The following is a 24058-nucleotide window of genomic DNA, read 5'->3' on the forward strand; positions in this document are numbered from 1 at the left end:
TAAACAGATGGAAAATTACCATTAAGAGACAGAATGGAGAATGAAACTGGAGCTTCACCGTCTGAAGAAGTTAAACATGTCGTTACTCTGCCACAAACAGGTAATAACCAACTGTTGACAGGTCAACTTTGATCTTTTGTTGAAACTGTTTATTTGAACTCAAGTTGAAAAGTAAAATAAGCCGAATTGTTTATCAGAAGCAACTGTTAACCGAGGGCAATTTTCTTAGGTGATAGAAACCAATAAATAACTTTTATACAGAAGAAAACTTTAAACGTTGATGTTTCTCAACCAAGTTCTGTTGTTTGACAGTTTGTCTTTTTTCTCTGGTTTCCACGCAGGTTTATTTACGGATGTGAAGTTCCCTCCAACACAGTCAGTCCAACTGAGTATTAATACACTTGTACATACATTTATTACTACACATTACTACATAAATATATACATTAAGTACATATATACATTACCACATGCATATATTACTACATATATACCTGACTACATTCATACATGCATTAAGTAGATATATACATTCACACATAAATTACTGAATTTATACATAACTCTATATATACATACAACACATACATACATACAGCATTTCGGTGCACTCATCTACACCTGTAACCTGATCATAGATGTTATTTACTGGTGTTTGTTGTGATGCACGATATATTTTAATTAAGGATTCTCCCCCCCTCGCCACAAACAGCAGTCAGCATGTGCCTCCCCCTCCTCCAGCCCCCACTGGGTGCAGGTGCACGAGCTCTCACTGCTCCATTAACAACACAATAGGCCATGCGTATTTCTTTTGGCCTGTGGTTGCTCTTTAATTACGATTTCACCTTCACATTTTTATTCATTGTAAGCAGGATTTATTAAACAGCGTATCTATATACCCCATCTCACCTCGTGTCCTTATCCGAGCATGTCAATGTGCATTTTATTATCCACTTTGAAAATGGTTTAATGTACATTTAATGTCCCTGGTAGCTTTGATCAGGTTCATTGACCCCCGGCACTGTGGAGACGCTATCAATAAGATATCTAAAGTGCACATGCAGCGTTTAGAATATTAAGAAATCTAATGCATATTACTGCATGCAAAGATATGCACACAAAAGAGAAACACACACACACACACACAAAGCAGGGAAATTTGCTTACTAGTGCCCTGTCATTATCACGGTAATAAATTCAAGCAGGCTGCAATTGTAAATACACATAAAGAGCAGTAAAGCTCTCAGGCGGATAGTGAACTCGGTGAAGGATCTCATCGGGACTCGACCTTGTGACGCCTGCGGCCGGCTCACAACATCATTTCCGATCCGTCCCAGCCGAGCCACCACCTGTTCTAACTCCTGGAAGTTACAGACTGAGCAGTTTGGACTTCCAGGATGAAAAACAGCTCCTGTCCCAGCAGTGGTGGTTCTATTAGAGCGCTCTGCTTCTACCCTCACAGTTCACCAACCCCCAGTGTGAAATAACCGGAGCACAAGCTCAGTGTTCTGCTATACCTGGTAAGTCTTTTGTCTTTTTTAATCAACATTTATCTTTCTGTCCTTTCATTGCTTTTATAATTCATCACATGTGCTGTGCACCAGGGGACTTGTGTAATTTTCTTGTTTTGAACAATGACTGTAAAACAATGTAACTTCCAGTCTTGTTTGAGACTCTGTGACGAAACATGTTGGAGATCATCCACATCCTTTTAAGGAGTTTTCATTAAAAAAATAGCATTAAAAACTTTCTAATAAATCACAACCAATTGAAGATTCAGTTTTTTTTTTGTATTGATTCACTTGAAACTGGTGGTAGAAAGTTACCTGCTTTGATATGTTGAAGCAACTTAATAACAGGACAGTATATCCATTATATACCATTTCATACTTCCTTTCTACTACATTATATACTTACTACTCCTGTGCATTTACCACATAATACATACACATTATGCATAATAATAGTTTAAACTAACATATTGTGGTTCAAATGAAGATGTGCAGTGATGAAGATGATGAGTCCTGAGATGATAAATAGGACAGAACAGAAGTCAAAACAAAGTTTTACTCCACAAACACTTCTAGTCTTTATTTATTTAATGAAATACTGAATACTTGGGCCTCACTGGCTCCTCCTTCCACATCTACAGCTGCAACCTTGCTTCCATCCCTGAGGGGCACACACCTAAAGTAATACCCCCCCCCCTCACACAGACACAACACAACCCCCGGGGAGTCAGACCTACAGCCAGCTGGTGAAAGCACCTTGGAGGAGGTCTGACCACCTCAGGACTCAGAATCTCCTCTGCCTACATGGGATGTGACCCAGAAGAGGGGAAAAAGGACGGAGAGCCAGATGTTGGAGGCCGCGCCGCTTCAGGGAGTGAGCGACGGCTGGAGTGAGCCTGAGCGAGCAAGTGAGTGACGGAGGGAGTGATGTATGTGCTGTATGGTACTGTACCTGCATGCAAAGGGATGAGAGCCACATGTGAGCCGCCTGTCAGCACACGGCAGCTCCACCCCCCCCCCCCCCAACCGCACGGCCTTGTGGTGGCTCCTTTCTTCAACAGATGTGCAAGTGACATCTCGTAAAATCTGGGAGGCAGCTCAGCGAGAGGGTTTATTTCACACAGCTCAGTGTTCAGTATTAGTCTGAGTGGAGCTGGAAAAGCTGCCGGGGCTCAAAGTCTCTCACTCGGCTGAGCCCGTCCCTCTCGAAGTGGAGGGAAATGACTTATGTCATCAACACCCTCCCTCCACACACACTCACCCTAAAAAAACAAGTGACCTTAGCACTTAACCAACACTGATGATAAATGTGTGAAAACAGTCAAACGCAATCAGACGTGTGCAGCAGGTCAGTTTACAGTAGATTAAAAGCTTCTTCTTCTTCTGCTGCATAATGTGGTTCATCCCTGAGCCAGAGTCCTGACCAGCACGTGGATGATGCTGAAGCTGTGACTCTGTGTTGGTGGCTTCAGGGGTGATTTGGATTGTAACACACTGATATCCACATGTTTATAGCAACAGTGTGGATGTGCATTCATTCAGGCAGATATGTGTGTGCCTAAAGGGACAGACGGTGAAATAACTCATCTTTGCAGCGACTGGATTTATTTCACGATTACAGTGCATTTTTTTTTTTTTCCCCTTCACATTGGATTTTCCAATTAATTTCAATTTCAGTTGGCAGCCCTCGACAGCCAAGACAAAAGACTTCCCCCCCCATTTTATTGAGACTGATTGGCCAAGAGTGTTGCTGCCATCTACAGACTCGAGATTACATTTGTTAGCCCCCTCCACCTCCACCTCCTCCTCACACATACACAACGTAAACAGCCCAGGTCTTGAATGAAAATGAAATGACCTGAGACGTCTCCGCCTGCAGCAGAGATGTCCGGGGATGCGGAGCGTGCAGGCGGATAAACATGACAGCAGATTATGTTGAGACCTCTGGTCTTCACCTGCAGCAGCAGCACAGGATTAGCAGGCTGGAAATCACAGTCACTGCCTCAAAGCCCGTGTAACATATTCACAGAAACACCTGCAGTGCTTTGTAACACATTTTCTTTATGGGAAGTTCACACACAGATGTTGCTCAGTAGTTTCTAACTTTTTATCTTTGTGATTTGAATATTGAATAAACTTTTATGTCGTAAATAGTTAACTGATCACTGTGGGCCTTAAGCTGAAAGAAAGCATAAACTATTTCTGGCAACGGTTTTTAATATTTACACAATTAATTATAATAAAACTATTTTTAAAACTTTAATTTAATGAGTTTACAGGAATACATTTTTGAATGAATTATTTATATAATAATCATTATACAATCTTTCATAAGAAAAAGATGAACATGCCAAAATTAAATCATTTGATGGTGCATCTCGATTAAAAACACTTAAGTAAAACTCTAAAAAATAAACATCTACAGTGTCTAAACAGCTTTGATGGTGGATGCACTGGTTTTCTGTTCACACGCTCTGTTTTTCTAATTGTGGACAGACAGTTAAGAATAATTTGTCCTTCTCCCACTAATCCATTTGAAACTTTGGAACCTGCGTAAGTTAAATATCCAAATATTATCCATCAACTCACAGGAGACCTCTTTGGGGGGGGGGGTCCTGATCACATATATTCCACCGAGGGAGGAGTCACTTCAGCTCGTGATAAATGGAACAGGGAAACCAAATCAGAAACAACAAATTCTTAACCTCAGGAGTTAAAGTTAGAGTTAAAAATAAAACCAACTATGCCCAAAATTAGACCAGCTTTGTGCGCCCTTGGGTTCCCCTGCCCTTGGGCGACCCTGGGAACCAATGCCTCCGTGTTCCTCCTCCTGTCGTCGGCTGCAATCTGTGGCAAAGCTCTCTCTCCCGTCTGCTCGTCCCGCGGGCACAGGAATCACAGCATCTCCCAGGAAAAAAGGTTTAAGGTGAAGAGTGTACACCCCTCCCTTCTCAAAAACAAACACACACACACACACAAACACAGACACACACAGACTGAAAATAGCAAAGCTCTCAGCTGGATGGGCCCAACAGGCCAAGGTGCAGCGGCTGACATGTGCACCGAATGGACAACTGCTTAGTGAGTATTGGAGGAGATATTTTGGAAATGTCACGCACCGGCATTATTAACATACCCCTGGTGTGAGGCGGGATGTGAGCTGTCACAGTGAGCGAGCCCAACAAAGGGAGGCCTGAACGGCTGGAGGAGGAGGAGGAGGAGGAGGAGGAGGAGGAGGAGGAGGAAGGGTTATTATGGTTTGTTTTAGGAAGGAGAAATTGCTCGGGACACACTGGTTGTTCGGAGGCCGGTCATGATTTCTGTCGTGCGTTTAGATTCACACTCGGCCGCGTCCAGTGAAGGTTAAAGGAGTTGCATTCCACAGATGTCTGCTCCTTTTGAAAAGGGCCCAGTGACATCACCACGTGTTGAACTACTTTCACTCTAATGGAAATGATAAATGTTGGATGAGAGAAAAGAAGAACCTCTCTCACCTGCTCATTTGACCAGGGATGACTCAGCTTTAACAAGGTGTGCTGGTGAGAGCAGCTTCAAGGGCTGCCATGACAGTACACGCGGATTTCTGTCGCATCGCCCCCCCCCCCCCCCTTGCTACACAAAGGGGGACTGGTTTTACACCGGCAGCTCCACACACTGAGAAATGGCTTAATTCGCATTGTTAGCATTCCCAATGGAAACCAATTAGTCTGTGAGCCGAGCGGCTGCTGGTTGAGTTTCCTCCCGCTCGCTGCAGAGCACACTGAGAAGCAGATCTTCTGATGAATCAGTTGCATGTTTCGTCCTCAACAACACATGCTGAAGCTTTTTGGCCTTTCTGAGTGTGAGGTGTGAATGTGTTTGGGGGGGGGGGGGTTGATCCTCCACAGCCTCTGGGTGTTTTGCACACACTCTGACCAGCTGTTTTCAACAGAGTGCTGTAGTGCTGGCGAAAGCCTGACAGGTGCTGCCTCCTTGTGTTTGCACTCGGCAACTGCTGCAGTTACACAATGACGCTGATGCCCAGTCACTTTCGACAATACAGAGGCGGGCAGGGGGTGGGGGGGGTTCAAATGAGCTGTAGCCTCCTACTCCGCAGCAGAGCAACTCAGGTCACAGGTCCAGGTCCAGGTGAGAGACTGGAGCAGCAGCTGCTCACATGCCACCTTCAAACCACTACAGTAACATTAGTGAATTGAGGTTTGGATTAATACACTAATGCACCTGTAAGCTGGTGCCAATTGTGTCAGGGCCACCGGTTAGAGGCACATGGTTTTGTTTTAACACAATAATGGTTTTATTCTGGCAGTTTTTTTGGGATGACCCGACCTGGAGAGTAAAGGAGCCGCTCAGCGTTTGTGCAGCGCTGCCGCTTAGACTTATTAAAAACCCTGAAAACCCTGCTGCCTCTCATTTGGTGACGTCTGCTCGACAGCTGGGAAAGTAGCACAGCAGAGTGAAGTGTTGACTGATGTTTGTTCAGAGTAAAATAAATCCCTGGATTATCACAAAGACACAGAGATACAGCAGATTCATTTAATGTCGTCTTTGAGGCACACGGGATAAGATCATTTTACTAACAGTGAGAAACTCGTCTACCAACACGTGTCTTGTTAAATACAAAATAATACATATTCATGGTCTATTGGAAAGTGAACTAAATCTTCATTTAGGAAAACAATCTAAAAAAGAGAGGCATCAGTAGATAAGTGAATACGGCTTGAAGAGAAACAGTAGGTCCTCACATCAAGTTACACTCGACAACTTTGGCATAAACCCCTTGTGAAAAAAAAGCATGAGGAACTTTCTAATGAGCGAAATCAGTGGCACTGCTTGTTTGTGTCATTGACACAATAACAATATCACTTCAATAACAGAGAAGCAATAGAGAAAATGGCACAAACTTTAGAACCTGAACATTCTCAGACAATCGTCACAGGTTAGCGTAAAACAAGACGATACAGTGACGTGACACTGAACAATTATAAGGCATCAAACGGGAAATAATCGTTCATAAGAAAGCACATCAGGTGTTCATGAGAAAATCATCATATACAAAGTATAAAATCTAACAATTAAAAAGTTTAAAAAGGCCGCGATCGAACACAGATATCAAAAACTTGAGTTTATGTGAAAACTAAAGGTTTCAGTAGAAGAAGACCCGTGATGAGGGGTTGTTGAAACTTGCTGCTGTGATCAGGATTAATAATTTCTGCAAAGTGCCAGTTTAACTCCATCGATCTTTACACCCCCCCACTCTCTCTGGTGTCAAACTAGACCCACACATATCAAAGTACATCAAGGGAATCAGAGTGGAAGAGAACTACAATGTTTTTACACACTGAGTTACACAATCTTGTGTTATAACGCTCATCAGTTTCTCTCAGAAGCTTTTCCTCACAGCGCTTGTGTCTTCAATGTGGAGCAGAGACATTCATTTAAGTGCCTAATTAACTAAAGAAACCTTGTAGTGTTCTTCCACCCTTTGTTTACCGAGATGAGATCTTCTGATGTACGATGGACAGACTTCTCCTCCCCCTGAGTCCACGGCAAAGAAAAGAAGCTATGGGCTGTGAGTGTGTGGCACGCGGTGATGAAGTTACCTCCGTCACCCGCACACTTCTCTTCTCTCGCTTCTCTCAGTACGGCTCTGCCTTTAGACTTCGATATAGGCAGCATGTGAACACCATCCCGATGATCTGGGGATTGGAGTGAAGGAGGAAGGAAGGAAGGAAAACACAATTTAACAAAAAAGCTGCAGTCTCACCGGATGCACTGTGCATTCATTCAGTCTCTGTTAACGTGATGGAAAAGGTGGAGATTGCTCTTTGCTCACCTGTACGCAGGCAATCCCGACACCGACCGCTCCAATGATCTTCAGGTGGTCCAGGATGAATTTCTCCAGTTGAGTGATGCAGCCGCCCTAAATGAAGAGCAAAGTCTCACTTCATGTCGGAGTCTCACTGCAAACAAATGCTTTGTATACACCTCGTATATATGTATCTGTCTTTTATTCCCTCTTACTCCACAAAGAAGTCTATTCTAAGACCCGGAGACATGACAGAAATACAGATGAGGTGCTGGAATCTCAACCCCGCCTACACACAGCATCACTCTTCATCACTCCTCATCCTCTCACCTCCACCTTGTAGATGTTGGACGGGTGGCTCCTGCGGCCACACAACTCAGTTTGAGTCTTGCAGCAGCTGTCAGGCACCTCCCTGTTTTGGGATTCTCCGGAGCGGATCCAGATGCTCGCGGCCCAGTCGGATGAACTGTTGCTCCCACAGCACTTGAACTGACACGGAAGACGAGGGGAAAACATATTTTAGCTTCACAGGTAGTTGGAAGAGTTGAAAGAAAAACCCCGAAATATTAGAAAACCGTTTTGTACCAACAACTATATTTTAAATCCCATTTTAACTTGTATAAGTGCAAGTTTGCGTGTTTAGATTGGTGCACTTTAGAGCTAGAAGAGCTGCTTCCAGTCAATTTGATAAGATAAGCCAACTGGCTGCAGGAAAGAAAGAAAGCTATCGATCCTCGCACCGACAGTAAATTGTCAGGAAAGCGAAAAAGCTTTTTTTAGCAAAAAGTTTAACTATTCCTTTAAAAGTAAAAGTGCAGAAAGTCCAAACAAATGGCTGGAAATGCTCCAGAACAAAAAGTTAAGAACAGTATAAAAAAGAAATGCCGACATCTGATAGCCGGGGGCTTTTCAAACTCGGAAAGCCGAGCATTAAATATAAACCAACTACACCTCAGATTTATAAATTTTTCTTTGTGTGCCGTCGACTGGTGTGAGCCAAAGAGATGGAAAACACAGCAGAGAACAGAAAAGTCCAAAGCTGAGCTGAAGTCAGAGGGACGACAATCGGATTTGTTTTGACTCGCCCCATCATCAAATCTCTAATCTGATGGGATGATAGGTTTCCAGTGAACAAGCCCCATTTGGGTCCACGTGACTTTGATAAGACGCTAAGGTTAATTTAGAATACAAAGCTGTGGAGGCCTAAAAAGATCCAGTTTGCTTTTGGGTCAAAGAGGTGTACTGTAAAGAATAAATATCAGTTGTCGTCTAATATGCAGTTAAAGGACCCTCCAGACACGCACCTCCTGCTGCAGCTTGTCCACAGCCCTGGTGATGCCTTCGTGGGACTTCTGTTGATATTTCTGGGTCATGGTCTCCCTCAGGTTCTGCTTCAGCTCCTCGTTCAACTGTTGAGACACAGAAAGGCAGAACAATGCATCAGCAGCCGGGTAGCAACCCCCAAAAAACCTTGGACCAGCACAGAACACGACCATCAGTGATGTGTGAGTGGCAACTGTTGATATTTGTACTGATGAGATTCATGTGACACAGGACGTCATGGACACCAGCTCCGAGGTGGAGACGAGGACCAAACCGGGGCGAAGACAGAACAAGCCTGTGTTTTTTTTTTTTTGTTCTCCAGACCAGTGGCAGACAACGCTCACTGGAGGAGTGGGAGGTCTGGGGGGGGGGGGCTCAGTTTCCATGGCAACAAGCCAGCTGGGGAACCACTGTAAATCGAGGCTGGAAGGAGATATCGAGGGAATGAATTATGAAGAGAGGGAATGGAGGACGGAGAGAGATGAGATGGGAGGGGGAGGCAGAGTTAAGGTTTTTATTTCACCTGTTGACAGTTTCTGCAGCGGAGTCGTCATCAACAGCTATTCAAAGTCCAAAACTGCTCAATAAGTGGAGACAGTAGTGGTGGTGCTGGTAGTTGGGGGGGGGGGGGGGGGGGGGGGGTGAGCACCATTATGGCTCTGCATTACCCAAACAGAAATAAAAGCATATGCTTTCAAGCATATGCTTTTATTTCTGAGTAAATGGAGTTCGAGCCTCCATTATGGTGGTGATTACGTCACCATAAAAAAATAATCAGGCCAGTATCTCTCAGCTGCAGAGTCACACAAATCTGCAGATCGTCCATTATCCAGAAAGTAGCAGCAGCAGTTTACAAGTGTGTGACGACAGGTCAGCGTGCGCCATCTAGAGGCAAAGGAAGGTAGCAGCATCTGCAGTTTGGACACAGGTGCCACCTGAAGATTATGACTGATACACCTGCAGGATCTTTCTTTTTCATAACTAGAGTCATCATGCCCGGTGCAAGGAGAAGAAACAAAGAGGCAGAAGCCAGAAGCCTTAAGGGACTAGGTTGTTTTAGTGGAGGAGGCTGGCGATTTGAAGGAGGGGTAATGTCACACACCCTAGATTAACTTGCCACTTCTGCTGTTCCCTCTTCTAGATATCACCCCATCCTCTAAGAGAGAAAGCTATGAGTGCAGTTAGAGAAAATTTGTTGCAGCACTTATTGGCTGCGTGTAGAAGGAGTGCAACAATTATCGCTCACTTTGCCTGAAGGAGGCAACACTGAGATGTTTGCATGAGCAGGTGTAGTCTGCTGCTGCCATCAGTTTTCTTTATAAAAAGGTGGAGGAGGTTATAACATGAAGATCTGTTCTGAAATTCACTGAAGAGCCCCCCCCCCCCTCCCTCCCCTTGAAGAATCAGCAGCTTGTTAATTGTGAAGAAGTGTTTGTGGGGCAGTTACAAGCAGGCAGGTTCCATAAGGTATTTGGCATCTGGGAAAAATGTAAATACTAGTTTTCCTAAACTTACCACTAGAGAAAGAGAAATAGTAAGAGGAGAAAGATGAGTGGCGTTATGAGATTTAAGCAGCACTCTTCGGAAGCGAGTAAAGAAGAGACAGATTTAGGAAGCAGGACAGGAGCTGTGGAGCTCAGCGACTGCTCGTGTTCACAGTTGTGTATTATGAATGAGGCAGTTATAATGATAGCACTGCACCACCAGACTGTGAGAAGTCCTGTTGCCGATCTACAGGCACACCCGGCTTTAGTACCATACTCAGGGAGGGACCGGGAACTGCTGGAGAGCGATGTCAAGTTAATATTGCACAAGGAATAAAGGCCTGATTTGCGATTCTTGTAGTGCAGCCTGTAGAAGTGAAAATGTGAATGTAGCAGCAAAACAGCTGAACTGTGCAGAGGGAGGTTGACAGGCTTAGTTCTGCTTTGACATTAAACTACAGTGACTTAGGAAAGAATCACATGCATAGTTTTATCCCTTTTAATCATTAACCTGTGTTACTAGAGTTTCCTATTCGTTCTGTCTTTGGTGAGAGAGAGCAGCTCTATCCGACTACACCAGTTGAGAGAAATCAAAAAATGTTTTTAAACGAATCTGACACTGTGCATTCAGCCTTGCTATGTGAACAGCTGGAGGCATTTTTTCATTCCATTTGGACTAAATGTAGCACGAGTAATCTTGCCGGTCTGATATTTGTATTTTTAATGTGCCGTCTCATATTTCCTCCCTGAGATCTCATTTGTCATGCTCGTTTATCTCAGTTAGAATTACATGCCATCGCCACGTGGGAACTGAAAGTGTTGTGTGTGTTTTATAACAACACTTTCAACTACGCGCTCAGATTAGATAACCTGAAATATTAGTGGAAGATGCTCTGTTGATTTAGTAAATCAGCAGTGGACATAGTAACATTACCTTTGAGATTCACAAACGATAAATCCTGTGTGTCAGATTTGAATTTTGTATTTTTGTCAATTGAAAACATTTTCAGCCACTCCTTTAAATATATCATGATGTATTGTACAGTACATTAAATATATATTATTTATTCAATGGGACTGGGGGATGGGGGGGGGGGGGGGTTACCTGCTGGTAGTAGATGTACGCCAGGACGCCGGCCAGGATCTCCAACAGGAAGATACACAGCAACAGGACAAAGTACTGTGGACAAGGGGAACAACAGAGGAGAAAATACAGTCAGTGGATTCTTCATGGGAGGAAACAGATGAAACAGCTTTTAAAGTCAAGGCAGTTCGAACAAATTATAAACATGACGGCAGCTACAGGTGATGAGATTGTGTCAAAACTGTAATTCTTCAACTGGACAGCTAATTGATGTCAACGTCCAGATTCACATATGGCAGACGTGACATAAATGTTAAATCAGTGAGAATAAGAGAAGAGAAATAAGAGAATTCAAATATTTTTAACTTTGAATATTGAAAAATGCAGAATTGTCAACTTACAAGTTGTCAAAAAAGAAAGTTGTACAACTTTGTTAGTTGTTCATTTCACCTCACACATGTTTCTGAGGTAGTCAAATACAACTGCACCAAGTACAGCCTAAAAAAAAAGCCATAAAACTCTTAAACTTAACTCTTAAATCCTGAAACTATAAAAAAAACTTTGAGTGAGTGCTCAGGGGCACATCTCACCCGCTGTGCCTCTAAGTGATGTTTGCTGATTCGTGACCAGACTCAGAGGAGTTAGAGGGAAGGTCAGTTTTTCAAGCCCAAGTTTTTATCAGAACTGAAGAAGAGAAGAGATTTTAATCGCAGTAAAACCTTGACCCAAACTCCTCCGGCCTGCTGCTATCAGGGGGTGAAAATCTGCCCGGTAACATGGACGTGGTCTTTGATTTGATAGCTTGGTCTGATTAGATCTCGGAGTGGCTCTGGGTCTGAATGCTGAGCGGACTCCGATGCTTTGTGACGACGTGTTGAAGGTTTGACGAGAAGCATGACAGCAGAGGAAGGACACAAAGATCCCAAAATGTACTTCTTGTGATACTAAAACCAGGTTTTATGTTTGATGATCCTGTGCTTTCACTATACTCCTCGATCTAGCAACACCTGTCCCTTAAATGAAAGTTCCTTCAAGTGACCAAAACCACAACGATGATACCTTTGAATCTATTTGGTGTCCTGCATAGAATTAGCCCAAACATGGCCTCTACATTCACAACAATATTGGACATTACGACCTGTGACAAAGTGTAACTTGGCCTTTAGGCTTGTTGCATTCTTGCCTCTACAGCCTCCACAATGTGAACTCACAAACCTCTGCAGTTATGCAATCATGGCCGGAACGCGACTCTTCAAATTTGAGTCATGATTTCCCCTCTGTTGGTAACAGGCTCTCTGGTCTGAGGGTCCCTCTGACACAACCACTTTCTCTTCCAAAGCCCAGACAGCTAAATAACCACGGTATAAAATATAAGAAGAAAGAGGAAGCAAGTAGAAAACAACACACAAGATTTACAACGCTGAAACGGAGCCAGTGCACAAGTTTCAACAAAGATATATCACACCACAAACAAGGTCCACTGAGTAAGTACAAGTCTGTGACAGCACCACACTTCAGCTTTTTGTACTCTCCCTATTACACACACACACACAAACATATACATTATTCTTCTTCTATTTCAACCATCACATTTGAAATCCCTAACCTTTATACTAATCTAATTGCAACCCAAACCCTAAAAGATGAAAAGGTCCTAAAGAGGACGAGGATACACACACAGACATTCAGCCACTGCAGACTGCAGTTCTCTGGGTCTGCTCCCATTATACCTATATACAGTATTTGCATAATGCAGAAAATCTATTTCCATCCCAAATGCCTGTGCAGAAATTGGCAGAAGGGCTTTTGTGTATTCTGCACCTGCCGTATAGAAGATGATGGAGAAGGACTTGAATCTCAAAGAAATCATTTGTAAATTCTTTAAAACCACAAGTTAAAGATTCCTGAAGATGTCATTGTAATTAACTTGCCCTTCTACAAAGTGGAAAATCTTGAAATGTCCTTATCCTCTATTTATTGAGTCTTTTTTTTGTTTTCTGTCTGCAGCTTTGTGCTTTTGTGTGCTGGCCTGGATTTTCTTAGAAAAAGAGATTCTCCAGCTCGATGTACCTTCTCTTGATAAATAAAGGTTCAATAAAATGTTGTCCATCTTCTACAATCTCTTGCAGCCTCGATGACAGGTGATCCGTGGCCATAATCTCAACTCTTCATGATGCACCATGCATTCAAACAAGAAACACACAAGTGAGTTTACTTTCTGCACAGCTGCACACAGACACAAACATCCTCAACCTGGTTTAGTTGTGAGTCATCACCATGTAGAAATCAAAGAGCAGTAAACTTGGTAAATATCTTTCTTCACACAACACTGAGCAGAGCTTTTTGTCTCACTCCTTGTTGAATTGTGAGAGAATGTCCTCAAATAACTGTGCTGCTGAATAAACGCTCGAGGTTCATGAGCAACGGTCATAAGAGAAGTCATGAAAGACTCATCAGGTTGAACAGCAGGCCGGCTGCAAGCGGACCAGCATGACAGCAGGGAGCCACGAAGCAGCGATCACTCTGACCTTTGCCTCTGCTTGCAGGTCTGCCAGCCTGGTGCCTCAGATAAATACGATCCAGGGCAAAGAGACATAGGAAACTAATACAGTTAAATAAGAGCAAACTAAATTCATTAAATGGAAAAAAACAGACACAGACTTTGTGAGACAGAAAGTTGTGAGTATTTGTCCTTACATGTTGCATTGAGTTTATTCCTTACAATCAAGTTGCTGTGTTTTTCTGTATTTTATATATCAATTTTAAATGAATACTTTATCTACGGTCTATGATTGGACCAAAGAGAGATCAGACTGTTTTCCATTTGGCTCTTTGTCATTTGGAAGGAAAAGCTCTCTCCCTCCTCTCCCCCGGTCAATTATGCTGTTCTGTCAATTTCTACAAAGCAGACAACCCCCCCCCCCCCCCCCCCCCCTCTCTCTTCCATTGGGAGAGTTTCCTCTTTTCTTTCTTTGTCTATCCGACCCCTCTCACACCGTGTGCAGATCATCTCTGATTTAAAGTGTGATACGTCCTTCCCTTTAATCAACAGACAGCTGCACACAGTTTATGTCCTCCTCACAGCTTTATGTTGTGGTGGGATTTGTTGACCTTCTGGTTACGGGACACTGTTGCCAATCAGCGCTGCTCTCTCGCGAAGTTCCAGCAGTTACAAGGCACTCAACACATACAGGAAAACAATTAATCTACCCCCCCTCCTCCGCCCTTATGTTTGCCCTCTTTAACAATCTCGATAGCATCTCTCCTTGCTGACAAGTTCATTCCTTCACTGTGATTCATCGCCCTAATCTCAGCTTTTCAGGATGCGCGGAGCGTTTTAAATCTACTGCACAACACAGAGGAGAGGAGGTGGTGCCTGCGTCTCGATTAACACACAACTGCTGAGTCACAAATCAAAAAATCTGGACAAAGTGAGATGTTACAGAGCAGCGATCTATAGACCTTTAAATTATGTTTTAAAGACTGCTGCCCGGAGAATCTGCTGTCAGCCTCAGCATCCCGGAGTTTCTTTTTACCTCAATATTCCCCTAAAATTAAAAATCTGACTTTTCACGATGTTGTATTACAGTATTATAAGCAACAACATTTTTTTAACTATTGTCACTGAGGATTATCTCTCATCCAATAGTACGGATAGTACAGATACCCTATATGTGCAGTATACCCCAATCAGACAATGCCAGCTTTTTATATAGTGTAGTGCGGGGGCCCTTCTCCACCTGCCTGTTTGGAAGTTCAGTGACGGACCCAGAACACAGAGCCTCAGAATCAGATGTCATCGACGTGGTTGTGAATGCAGTGTTGTTATGATCGACATCACTTACATTGATGAGTGTAACGTTGCTAAAGACCACCGGTCGCAAATATTCAAAATTCGAAAAGTATCATCGGTCCAAATCGCAAAAATTCAACATTGCGGTTTATTGGGCACTTAACAATACACATAAGTTTAAGTCTGAGGCAAAGACGATCATGCTCACACATGTGAATGTAGTATTTGGCCGACCTTCGCCTCCCAGCAAATAAAATAAGCTTTGATGTTTTAGAGGAGAAAAGGTAATTAAATGTGGCATTAAATTTGTTGTGGTGCGGTGTGTACCTAAATGTCTAAACTCATTGTTCTCTAGAACCTGCTTACTAAACTTAATGAAATCTACATTTTACATAAGTGTGACTGTGGCTTCTGGCCGTGTTTTAACACCTGCCTTTTCTCAAGCCGAAAATATCTAGCTGAGCTGAATTCTTCTGGATTCCGCTGAAAACTGGATAATGGCAAAGATGACGCATGATCTGGCAAAGCTTGTGAGGCAGAAACATTTGAGTGGTGCCAACAGTGATGTTCCTGTATAAATTCAACATGTTGAAATGTGTGCTTGAAGGCCAGAGAGCTGTATGTGTGTGTTTGTTTGTGTGTGTAGTGTTCCTGTCTGTGTGCGTGTTTGTATTTTGAGCTGCCATGCAGGTGTCTCTGCTGGATCAACATGAGCTCTGTCTGTGTTCAGTATGTGTCAAATCCAAATGAGAGACGTGCTGTCTCCTGTGAAGTTGGTGTTTTGTCTGACGGCAACCTTGGCCTGTATTGTTTCTCAGCACCTGTGCGTCTGGCACCAAAATGTCCTTCTAACAAACTCATTATTTCTGAATGTCGTGTATTGTCCACATTTACTTTTTGGCTTAAACTAAATCCGCTCCTAAGAATGACCTCAGTGAACAAATAAATGAATGAGCATCCTCCTGAATGAACTCAGTGACATTTTGTGTCTCTCCTTTTATCACCATATGTGAAAAAGAGGCTGGAGGGAAAATAGGGGCATAACAATTGTGATATGTTAAACTGTATAACCTTCCTGACCGGCATGGACAGCATTTCAGAAAAGACCATTCCCCAGTAATATTAGATTAACTGAGGTTAAGCTGCATGTTAAAACAAAATTATTCAAGCAAGACTAATTAATGCCAACGCTGACAAACGTTACAGCTATTGCTAAAAACTGGTATGTCTGTCTTTTCGCCAGCTGATCACACATCTAACTCGAGTCTATGAGCTGGAAATGTTTTGCCTGCAAATGATTCCCACTATGTCTGGTTCTGGTTTCGTTTAGGTTTCACACACTGGGATTCCTCCACCCTGACGTGATGTCTTACCACTCGCAGCAGCCTCCTCTCCTCCTTGAAGGTGGCGCAGCAGCCCAGCACGCCTGTTACCATGACGATGGCTCCAGCCAGGACCAGTATGTAGGCGGAGGCGGCGTAGGTCTTGGAGGAGAGGAGGCTGATGTAGTCGCTCTTCTCCACCAGGGTCCAAACACCCACCGCCATCACAATGCCCCCTGCCACCTGGGAGAGGAGAGGAGAGCACGTGATTAGAGCAGAAACACAACATCGGTCCCTGAAACAGGATTTAAATGATTTAATATGAACGTGAGCTTCAAGGCGATGGAGGAGGAGGAGCCTGAAATGAAAGCCTAATGGTTGAATGTGAACTGATAGAAACAATCTAGAGTATCTAGAATCAGTTCATGCTGCAATATAACTGTGAATGAGCCAGAAAGAGCTGCTCAGGTGCCACTAGGTGATGACTGAGCGTTTTCAGCATCTCAAATGAGAGGATTTGCTGCTTTTCTTTGTCCCGAGTTAAAACAAATGTAATGTTTGTGTGTTTTTTACTGTTGGCAGACAAAACAAAAGTTCCCCTCATTAGATCACTGATCTCCAGATCCCATATCTTGCCCCCCCGGTCACTTAGGTATGCCCAACTCCTTTCATTCCCCCCCGTCTCCTATATAAACTAAAGAAGACCAAGCCTTTCTATGTTGCTGCTCCTAAACTCTGGAATAACCTCCCATCCCATCATTTTATTATTTTGGTTATTATGATATAATATCATTTAAAAACCGTACATTTTAATCTTGCTTTTAATTCAGCATGATTCTGTCTTGTGGTTCTGTCTATTTCTTATTTCTCATCTCATTTACTTTTGGCTTGTGTGTCGTTTAATGCATCTTCCTCTCACACTGTTTTTATTTTCTATTTATCCACTTGCTGTATTTGAAAAGCACTTCTCAACTCCTGTTGTTTTTAACCTGCTGTATGAATAAATCAGTTTGAATGTGATTGAAGTTTTAAGAATTGAAATAAGAAAATAATCACATTAATTGATCAATAAGATAAAAGGTGGTTGCCGGTATGGAAAATTCACTTTAAAATGATTTTTGATGCAGGAGTTTGACTCTGCACAGCCACCATATGGTTTCAAATCTGAGGACTTATTATAAGCCCACAGGATGGACTGACTGTAATCAAAAACAAACATAAAAAATATATATATATATGCTTCAATCCATAAAATAAATACTTTCATAGTCAAGCTTTATCTAAGCCATCGGTTGAAGTGAATACGAGGCAAATCAAATCAAGATGATATTACTACGAGGAGTCAGCAGATGGTGCAGCTCTGCTACAGAAATCTGTCATCCTGCCAAAGCCGTCAATCTAACTGCCTGACTAATTCAGATTTAATGTTTAAGGCAAGAGGACGACCACAGAAAGTAGACACTGACTCAGACTGCACCATACCCAGAGAGAGAGAGAGAGAGCGAGAGAGATGGGGATCATCCAATTAAAACTCTTAACTGACTACTTGACAGGAGCAGTAATTAGCTATATAACCGTCTGTTCTTTTTAAAATGTATATTATTATATTATATAACACAGCTGACTTCACATTGACTTGATGCTAGAGTCAGGCAGCCTGTAAAAGTCAGGGATCCTCAGTGTTTTTCATCCTAACTTCCTGTCACCTCCTGCATGTGAGAGGTGAGCAGGTCGATCCTGACATGAAGAGGTGTGTTGGTGCTCGATCAAAACTACAGGAGGCTTTTAATTCACTCTGTAGAGAGGAGTCCAGACAAATAATTGATATATTTTAACATAATATTAATAAAAGCCACACTATTTCACAATATTTTTGAAAACCTTTGTAAAATAAAAGCCTCTCACAACGTTTTACAACAATCCTGCTTCCTGAATAAAACATTATGACCCTTCAACAACAGAATCAAGTCTCCGAACGTGGTTCAGTCGTTGCAGTAACTAAACCGTGTGTTGAACATGAATGAGACACATGAATTACCGAACCCTGTCCAAAAGTGATTGAGAGATTCCACAAGGGAACTCCAAACTCTGGTGACCCCTGGTGGCAGCAGGTGGTAACGACTGCAACTTTTAGATGTTATTTCAGTGCATTTTCTGATTCACAAGGCAAAGATGTGCATTTAGGAAAACACTGAATATGTGTCGTCTATCAGCTGGATAACACTTTTCAATGTCCTCATGCACAAATGTGTTGCATGTGTAGTTCATGATTCTGCATTTGATTGTATTATGAACATTGCTGACACAAGAAGTTTTTTTTTTTAATTGTAATGCACTGCGGTGCGCTGTTGGCTAAAGGTTAACTTCTGGCCTTCATAATATTACACACACGGCAGATAGCAAGTGTATATTAAAAAATAATTTGAATTCTTATGTAGAACGCAGCTGTTGTGATCTGAAAAACTATAAAAAAAAAAAAAAATGTAAAATAATCATAAAGGAGGAACCGATGATACCCTGTGCCCTATTATGAACATTAACAAATAAAGCAATCATATTATTTACTTATTTAATAAGCATTAACTTTTTTTAAACTCAATCTGGTTTTAAAAACATTTAAATTCATAAAAACAAACAGTGCATCAATAGTCAACAGGACATCGTGACCATATGTTCTTCCTGAGGTAATTGAACAGCTGTTATTCAGCAAATTACTTTATGGAACTGCAGTGAGGTCATTTAGTTTAGTCCAGAAACACTGTTTAACATTTACATGCAGCTACACTAAAGAATTTAAAAAATGATCTCACAATCTCACTCAAGTCAACGGTCAAAAGACGATCTAGTCCTGAAACATCCATAGATCTGTATCTCTCGGGTTTGTCTCAGTGCTGCTTATCTGCCAATTTGAGAGCGATCTGAATCTGTCAGACAGACGATTATCACATATGGGCCGAGCTGTAAGTGAGATGTCACACTGAGAACGAGACAGACACCGACAGTATGGCTGCTTCACTGGTGTCTCACTCGTATTGTCACACATCCGTGTCATAAAAAACAGTTATTTGTAGGTGCTATTGGAAGTTTTGAGGAATTCAGCTTTGAATGAAGCTTCTGTGTGAAAGAATGTAACTCGGCTTTGATTCTGTGAAGTGGAAACGCAGCAGGCTTTTATCTATCGCCAGAACAAAAACGCTTCGTTGACTTGTCCGGAGTTTTAACAGCCAACTTTTCCATTTCATTATATGGAAATATGTCAATTAAGGACATTGAGTATTGTCCTGGAAATTTCACCCTCACATAACCTCTTTCTCTTTCAGCTAGTCTCACCTAACTCTTTGGAACAAATAGCTCACTCCAGAAAGCTCTTATCTGGCGTTCCTTCCCTCCCTATGACATGTAGGGAAACTACCTGCTTCATCTAAGGTCATTTCTCCCATTTTAAGTTGGGAGTAATGATTGTTTCTTATCGACTCCCTGACAGTGAGTCGTTTGCTCTTTAGTTTCACATTCCCACCACAGTTTGTGTTTCTTGCCCAGTCTGACTTCTTTTCAGACTCACAGCAATTCACTTGGTGATCAAATGTTATAAGGCATTACCAAATCAAAAAGATAATACAGGAAGCAATAAAAAAGTTACACCCCCAGATTATAAAGGTTGTAGGGCACGCCTGCATTTAGGAAAAACTCTGCCCTGAACATGCAGGAGCTTGAGGAGCTCCTCAGACAAACTGACTCACTTGTGAAGTCAAGTCCTTCGTGTTGGCTCAACTCTGCCCGACAGAAACTTACCCAGAAGAGAAAGTTGAAGGTAAACAGGAGGTATTTCAGGCAGATGGTTCCACATGCTTCCTTTTTCTCTTCATAAGCCCCCATGCTGCGAAAGACAACAGATCTTAGGTCAGATAGGACAAGGTTACTACAGTAAGAGATGTTTTTAAGTCCTACAACACAGTCAATACATGAAAAAGAGCTGAAATCTGTCAAAAAGAAATGTGGTGGTGAAGACAAATGTAACAAATAAGACGTCTATACATGAGCAGCTGCACAAAAAACTGTTGTTGCAATTAAATAGCTTCTAAAATAAATGAATAAAGTAATCACAAGAAGATGTCCAGAGATTAATTATTAAGACAAATTATTCGTATTATCCAAGGTTCCTTCTCTCACTAAATTTAATGACAGTGATGTCTTCTTTTTGCTTCGTCTGTTAAACGGCCCCAAACCCAAATATATTCAAATTAAAGTCATATATGACAATAATGAAAAGTAGCCGAACTTCAAACCTGAGCAGATGGAACAAGAAAATTGGCAGCTCTCCTAAAAACTTATTGAAACAATTGAAATTACTAAATGGCTGCCGTTTAATCAACTAATTGTTGCAGCTTCAAACTGGATGAAATCCCAGTGTCCCTCTGACCATCTAAAATAACTTTAACCTTAATTAAGTTCATTGAAATTCCAGTGATTTGCTTAGTAGACAAAGACTACAGGGCCCTAAATAAATTGCTTGTGTGAGACCCTTTTACTAGATAAGATGTAACAGGGCTAATGGCGGCCGTGGGGAGGGGGTGAGACTCAGATCAGCACTGTCGGCAGAATAAGTGAGCTGAGTTATTTCATGTGTATGCAGAGAGATCCATGACTAAGCACTGAGTAGGAGCAGGGAGTCTGCCAGGCCCCCCCCCCCCCCCCCCCCGCTGCCTGGTACAAACATCCGAAATATTCTCATTTTTCTCCAGAGAATTCAATATTTCCAGCAGCCTGCATTTCTAAGATCGGATGAATGACAGTTCAGGTTGAACACAATTCCTTGTACTTGGGCTGAATGATTAACAGTGATGCCGGTTTTCCTTGTAGGGGAATGAAAATAGATTTATCCCGACAATCTCTGTATTAAAACCACAGTAAGTGACCCTGTTAAACCGTGATGCTTTTTTTACAGTGTCGAACACGACTCCCGAGTTTTAAGGATTTATAGAAACAGACGTACAACACTTGCTTCTCGCTGCCTCTAGCTTTGTTCCCTGAGTCTAACATCTTTCTTTCCAACCGCACAATGTTCTCGGCTGACTTGCCATTCAAGCCCGGACTCGCCCTCCTCCTCCTCCTCCTCCTCCTCCTCCTCCGACAGCCTCTTATCAAACACTTCTCCTCCTCCTCCCGACTCTGCCTTCTGCTCCCCCACCTTCACGTACGCTACTGTCGCTCCAGACGAGTGCTCCTCATGAATGACTGAGTCTGTCCCGGGCCCTCGTCTGTCGACCATCTGTCTTTTTTCGGTGGACCCTCTTGGCGAGGTCCTGTTAATTAAATTCTAACGAGACTTTATTGACGAAGCCGTCTCTCACTTTTCAGAGCAGCTGAGTCAATAGGAGGTAACTTCCTGTTTTCAAAAAAATTGCGAGAGATGCTCCAGAAGGAACGTCTCCTCTTCATGGAGGGTTTAACTTTGGAGAATGCTTGATCTTCATAATGCATCTTATTAGCTCAGGATGTGACGTCTTTACTCAAGGGCACATTACACGAGACTGGTCCCTGTATCTCAGACTGTCGACCACACTCACCACCATCCACATTCAGTGAGTTAATGCCCCCGTCTTATCTACTCAAGGAGATTACAGCAGCGAAATACTCAGAACAGGTCCTGGATATACCTTTCTCAGGCCCGTTGGGAGAGAAATGATCATTTACTGCCGCTTGTTGCACAAATCACCAGTTTTATATTATAAACAATGTTTTTAACCAAATATTCAGGAAATATCAACTATTGTACAATGTCAATTCAACGTAGAAGGAGTCTAAACGTGGAGCTGTCGCTGACTCATGTTTTTAAGAGTCTAATGTTTAATGAACAGTGAGGGAATTCCAGAGATTAGTCCATGAATAGATTTATATTGGCAGAGGAGTTCCTTTTCCTTCTTCCTTAAACCCCACGTTTGCTTGACCAGACTTGGAAAAACAAGTGATCAGATTTAACCTGTGCGAACAAAACCTTTTTATCTGACGTAGACAAAAGAAGTTCTTTAGGAAGTGATTCACGTTTTAAAGTACGGGTGAATCACATCTGTGTCACCTGGACACAATTCACCCGAGACACAGGAAACAGTCTGACCTTAACACTTATCATTATACTGCCCCTCGGTTACTTTTAAATTATTTAATTTATGGGGGAAATAGTAAAGTGTCCTGAAGGTGACATCTTCATGTTGTTAACTTTGTCTGATCAACAAAACCGAAAATTTAAATCGTTTAACACAATATTAGACACAGAGATACAGCAAAATGCTTTATCGATTAATTGATTCATTCACTTACAGTTGCTGCTCTAGAGCAATAACACATTATCTTACGACTGTAACATCTCTCAATTACATTTGTAACATAATTTGTTGTGTAAAACATTGTTTGTAAAAAGAAAATAGTGAAATATCTCACTCATATGTGATTATATCTTTTACTTTGTCTCATTAACAGTGCAAAAACCACAATTGGCCAATTAACAGACATCATAGAAAGAAATGCAATCGATTAATTGATCGATTGACTTATGGTTGTTGCTCTAAACTAAACACAAAACTACTCACACTTCATGATTGTTATTGTTGAGCAGGTTGTGTCTCTAAAGGGGAAAAGTTAACAATGCATTTCTATTACAGAGCCCAACTTGTGTCTGCACGGATGTGGAGAGACGTCCTTGTGGTTTCGAACCCACAACCATCCTCTGTGTAAACCATGGTTGTTTCCCTCCCCACACATCGACCTCCATCATGTTATACTCCATCACCTTATCCACAGATTCTTCGCAGTTTGGTTGTTTTCCTCGGTGTTGCGGAGGAGCATCGGGAAGCTAATGCTAAAGCTCCGAGCCCCCCGGGAGGAAAACCACCGATTGAACCCAGAACCACCTGTTTTTAAAGACAGTAGCCACCTGTTGACACGTTGTGGTTGAACGTAGTGTCCGTGTGACGCAGGTTAATGGTTCGTCTGGGTCGCTTATTTAAAATAAACCCGGTGTGAGAGATGCTAGGTGGCGGGCGCGTTGTGGTGCTAACAGCGACCACTTCCTGCTCCGTCTTACCTGCCGTCCGTCGGAGCTTCTGCCGGGGAACACAGATGAACAATGCCGGGGGAGATGTCCTGGACGTGGCCGGGTTTAGGTCCACTTTCCTCGGACAGAAGAGTTCGCTGACAGCCGAGTGGAGCAGGAGGACGAGAGGAGTCACGGTGCGGTGCGGTGCGGTGCGGAGCTGAGAGAGCGAGAGACCGAGAGAGAGGAGGCTGCGGCTGCTGACTCCACCCCGGGACACCTTCACTGTTCCTGGGCTGTTCTTCTGTCCCGGGGCGATGGTTTCCTCCACTGGGGCGTCAGCAGGAACACAACACGTGTGAATAAAGGATTAATAGGAACTTTAAAACCCAGTTTATAACTTTATTAACTAGTTATCTGACTAAGTTCATCTTTATTCACCTCAGCAAATTAATACAGCGGTTTGGTTCGTGTTTCATTTGCTCAAAAGAACATAAATTTAAATTTAAGTGAATGTGTATGTGTATGTGTTTGTGTGTGTGTGTGTGTGTGTGTATTAGTGTGTATAAGGGTTTGTGTGCGTATGTGTATATATGTATGTATGTGTGTGTATGTATGTATGTATTTATGCATGCATGTATGTGTGTATGTATGTATTTATGCATGTGTGTGTGTATGTATATATGTGTGTATGTATGTATTTAT

General features: G+C 42.5%; 1 protein-coding gene across 1 annotated transcript; it reads right to left on the bottom strand.

The window, feature by feature from the left end:
* Positions 1–5967: 5967 nt before the first annotated feature.
* Positions 5968–23678, bottom strand: LOC133962051 (CD151 antigen-like). The gene is made up of 8 exons (XM_062397519.1): positions 23405–23678; positions 20116–20200; positions 16375–16566; positions 11230–11304; positions 8622–8726; positions 7648–7806; positions 7345–7431; positions 5968–7207 (listed from the first exon to the last, which is right to left on the bottom strand). The coding sequence occupies exons 2-8, from the start codon at positions 20197–20199 to the stop codon at positions 7148–7150; spliced, it is 762 nt and encodes a 253-aa protein (XP_062253503.1). The 5' UTR covers position 20200; positions 23405–23678; the 3' UTR covers positions 5968–7147.
* Positions 23679–24058: the final 380 nt, after the last annotated feature.

This window comes from Platichthys flesus, chromosome 1, assembly GCF_949316205.1.
Source record: "Platichthys flesus chromosome 1, fPlaFle2.1, whole genome shotgun sequence".
Lineage (NCBI taxonomy): Eukaryota > Metazoa > Chordata > Actinopteri > Pleuronectiformes > Pleuronectidae > Platichthys > Platichthys flesus.

Coding starts and splice junctions, on each gene's coding strand:
- LOC133962051 (XM_062397519.1), bottom strand. CDS start 20,199: ATGGGGGCTTATGAAGAGAAAAAGGAAGCATGTGGAACCATCTGCCTG. Junction 11,305..16,374: donor AGAGGAGGCTGCTGCGAGTG/GTAAGACATCAC, acceptor CCTTGTCCACAG/TACTTTGTCCTGTTGCTGTG. Junction 8,727..11,229: donor CGTACATCTACTACCAGCAG/GTAACCCCCCCC, acceptor GTGTCTCAACAG/TTGAACGAGGAGCTGAAGCA.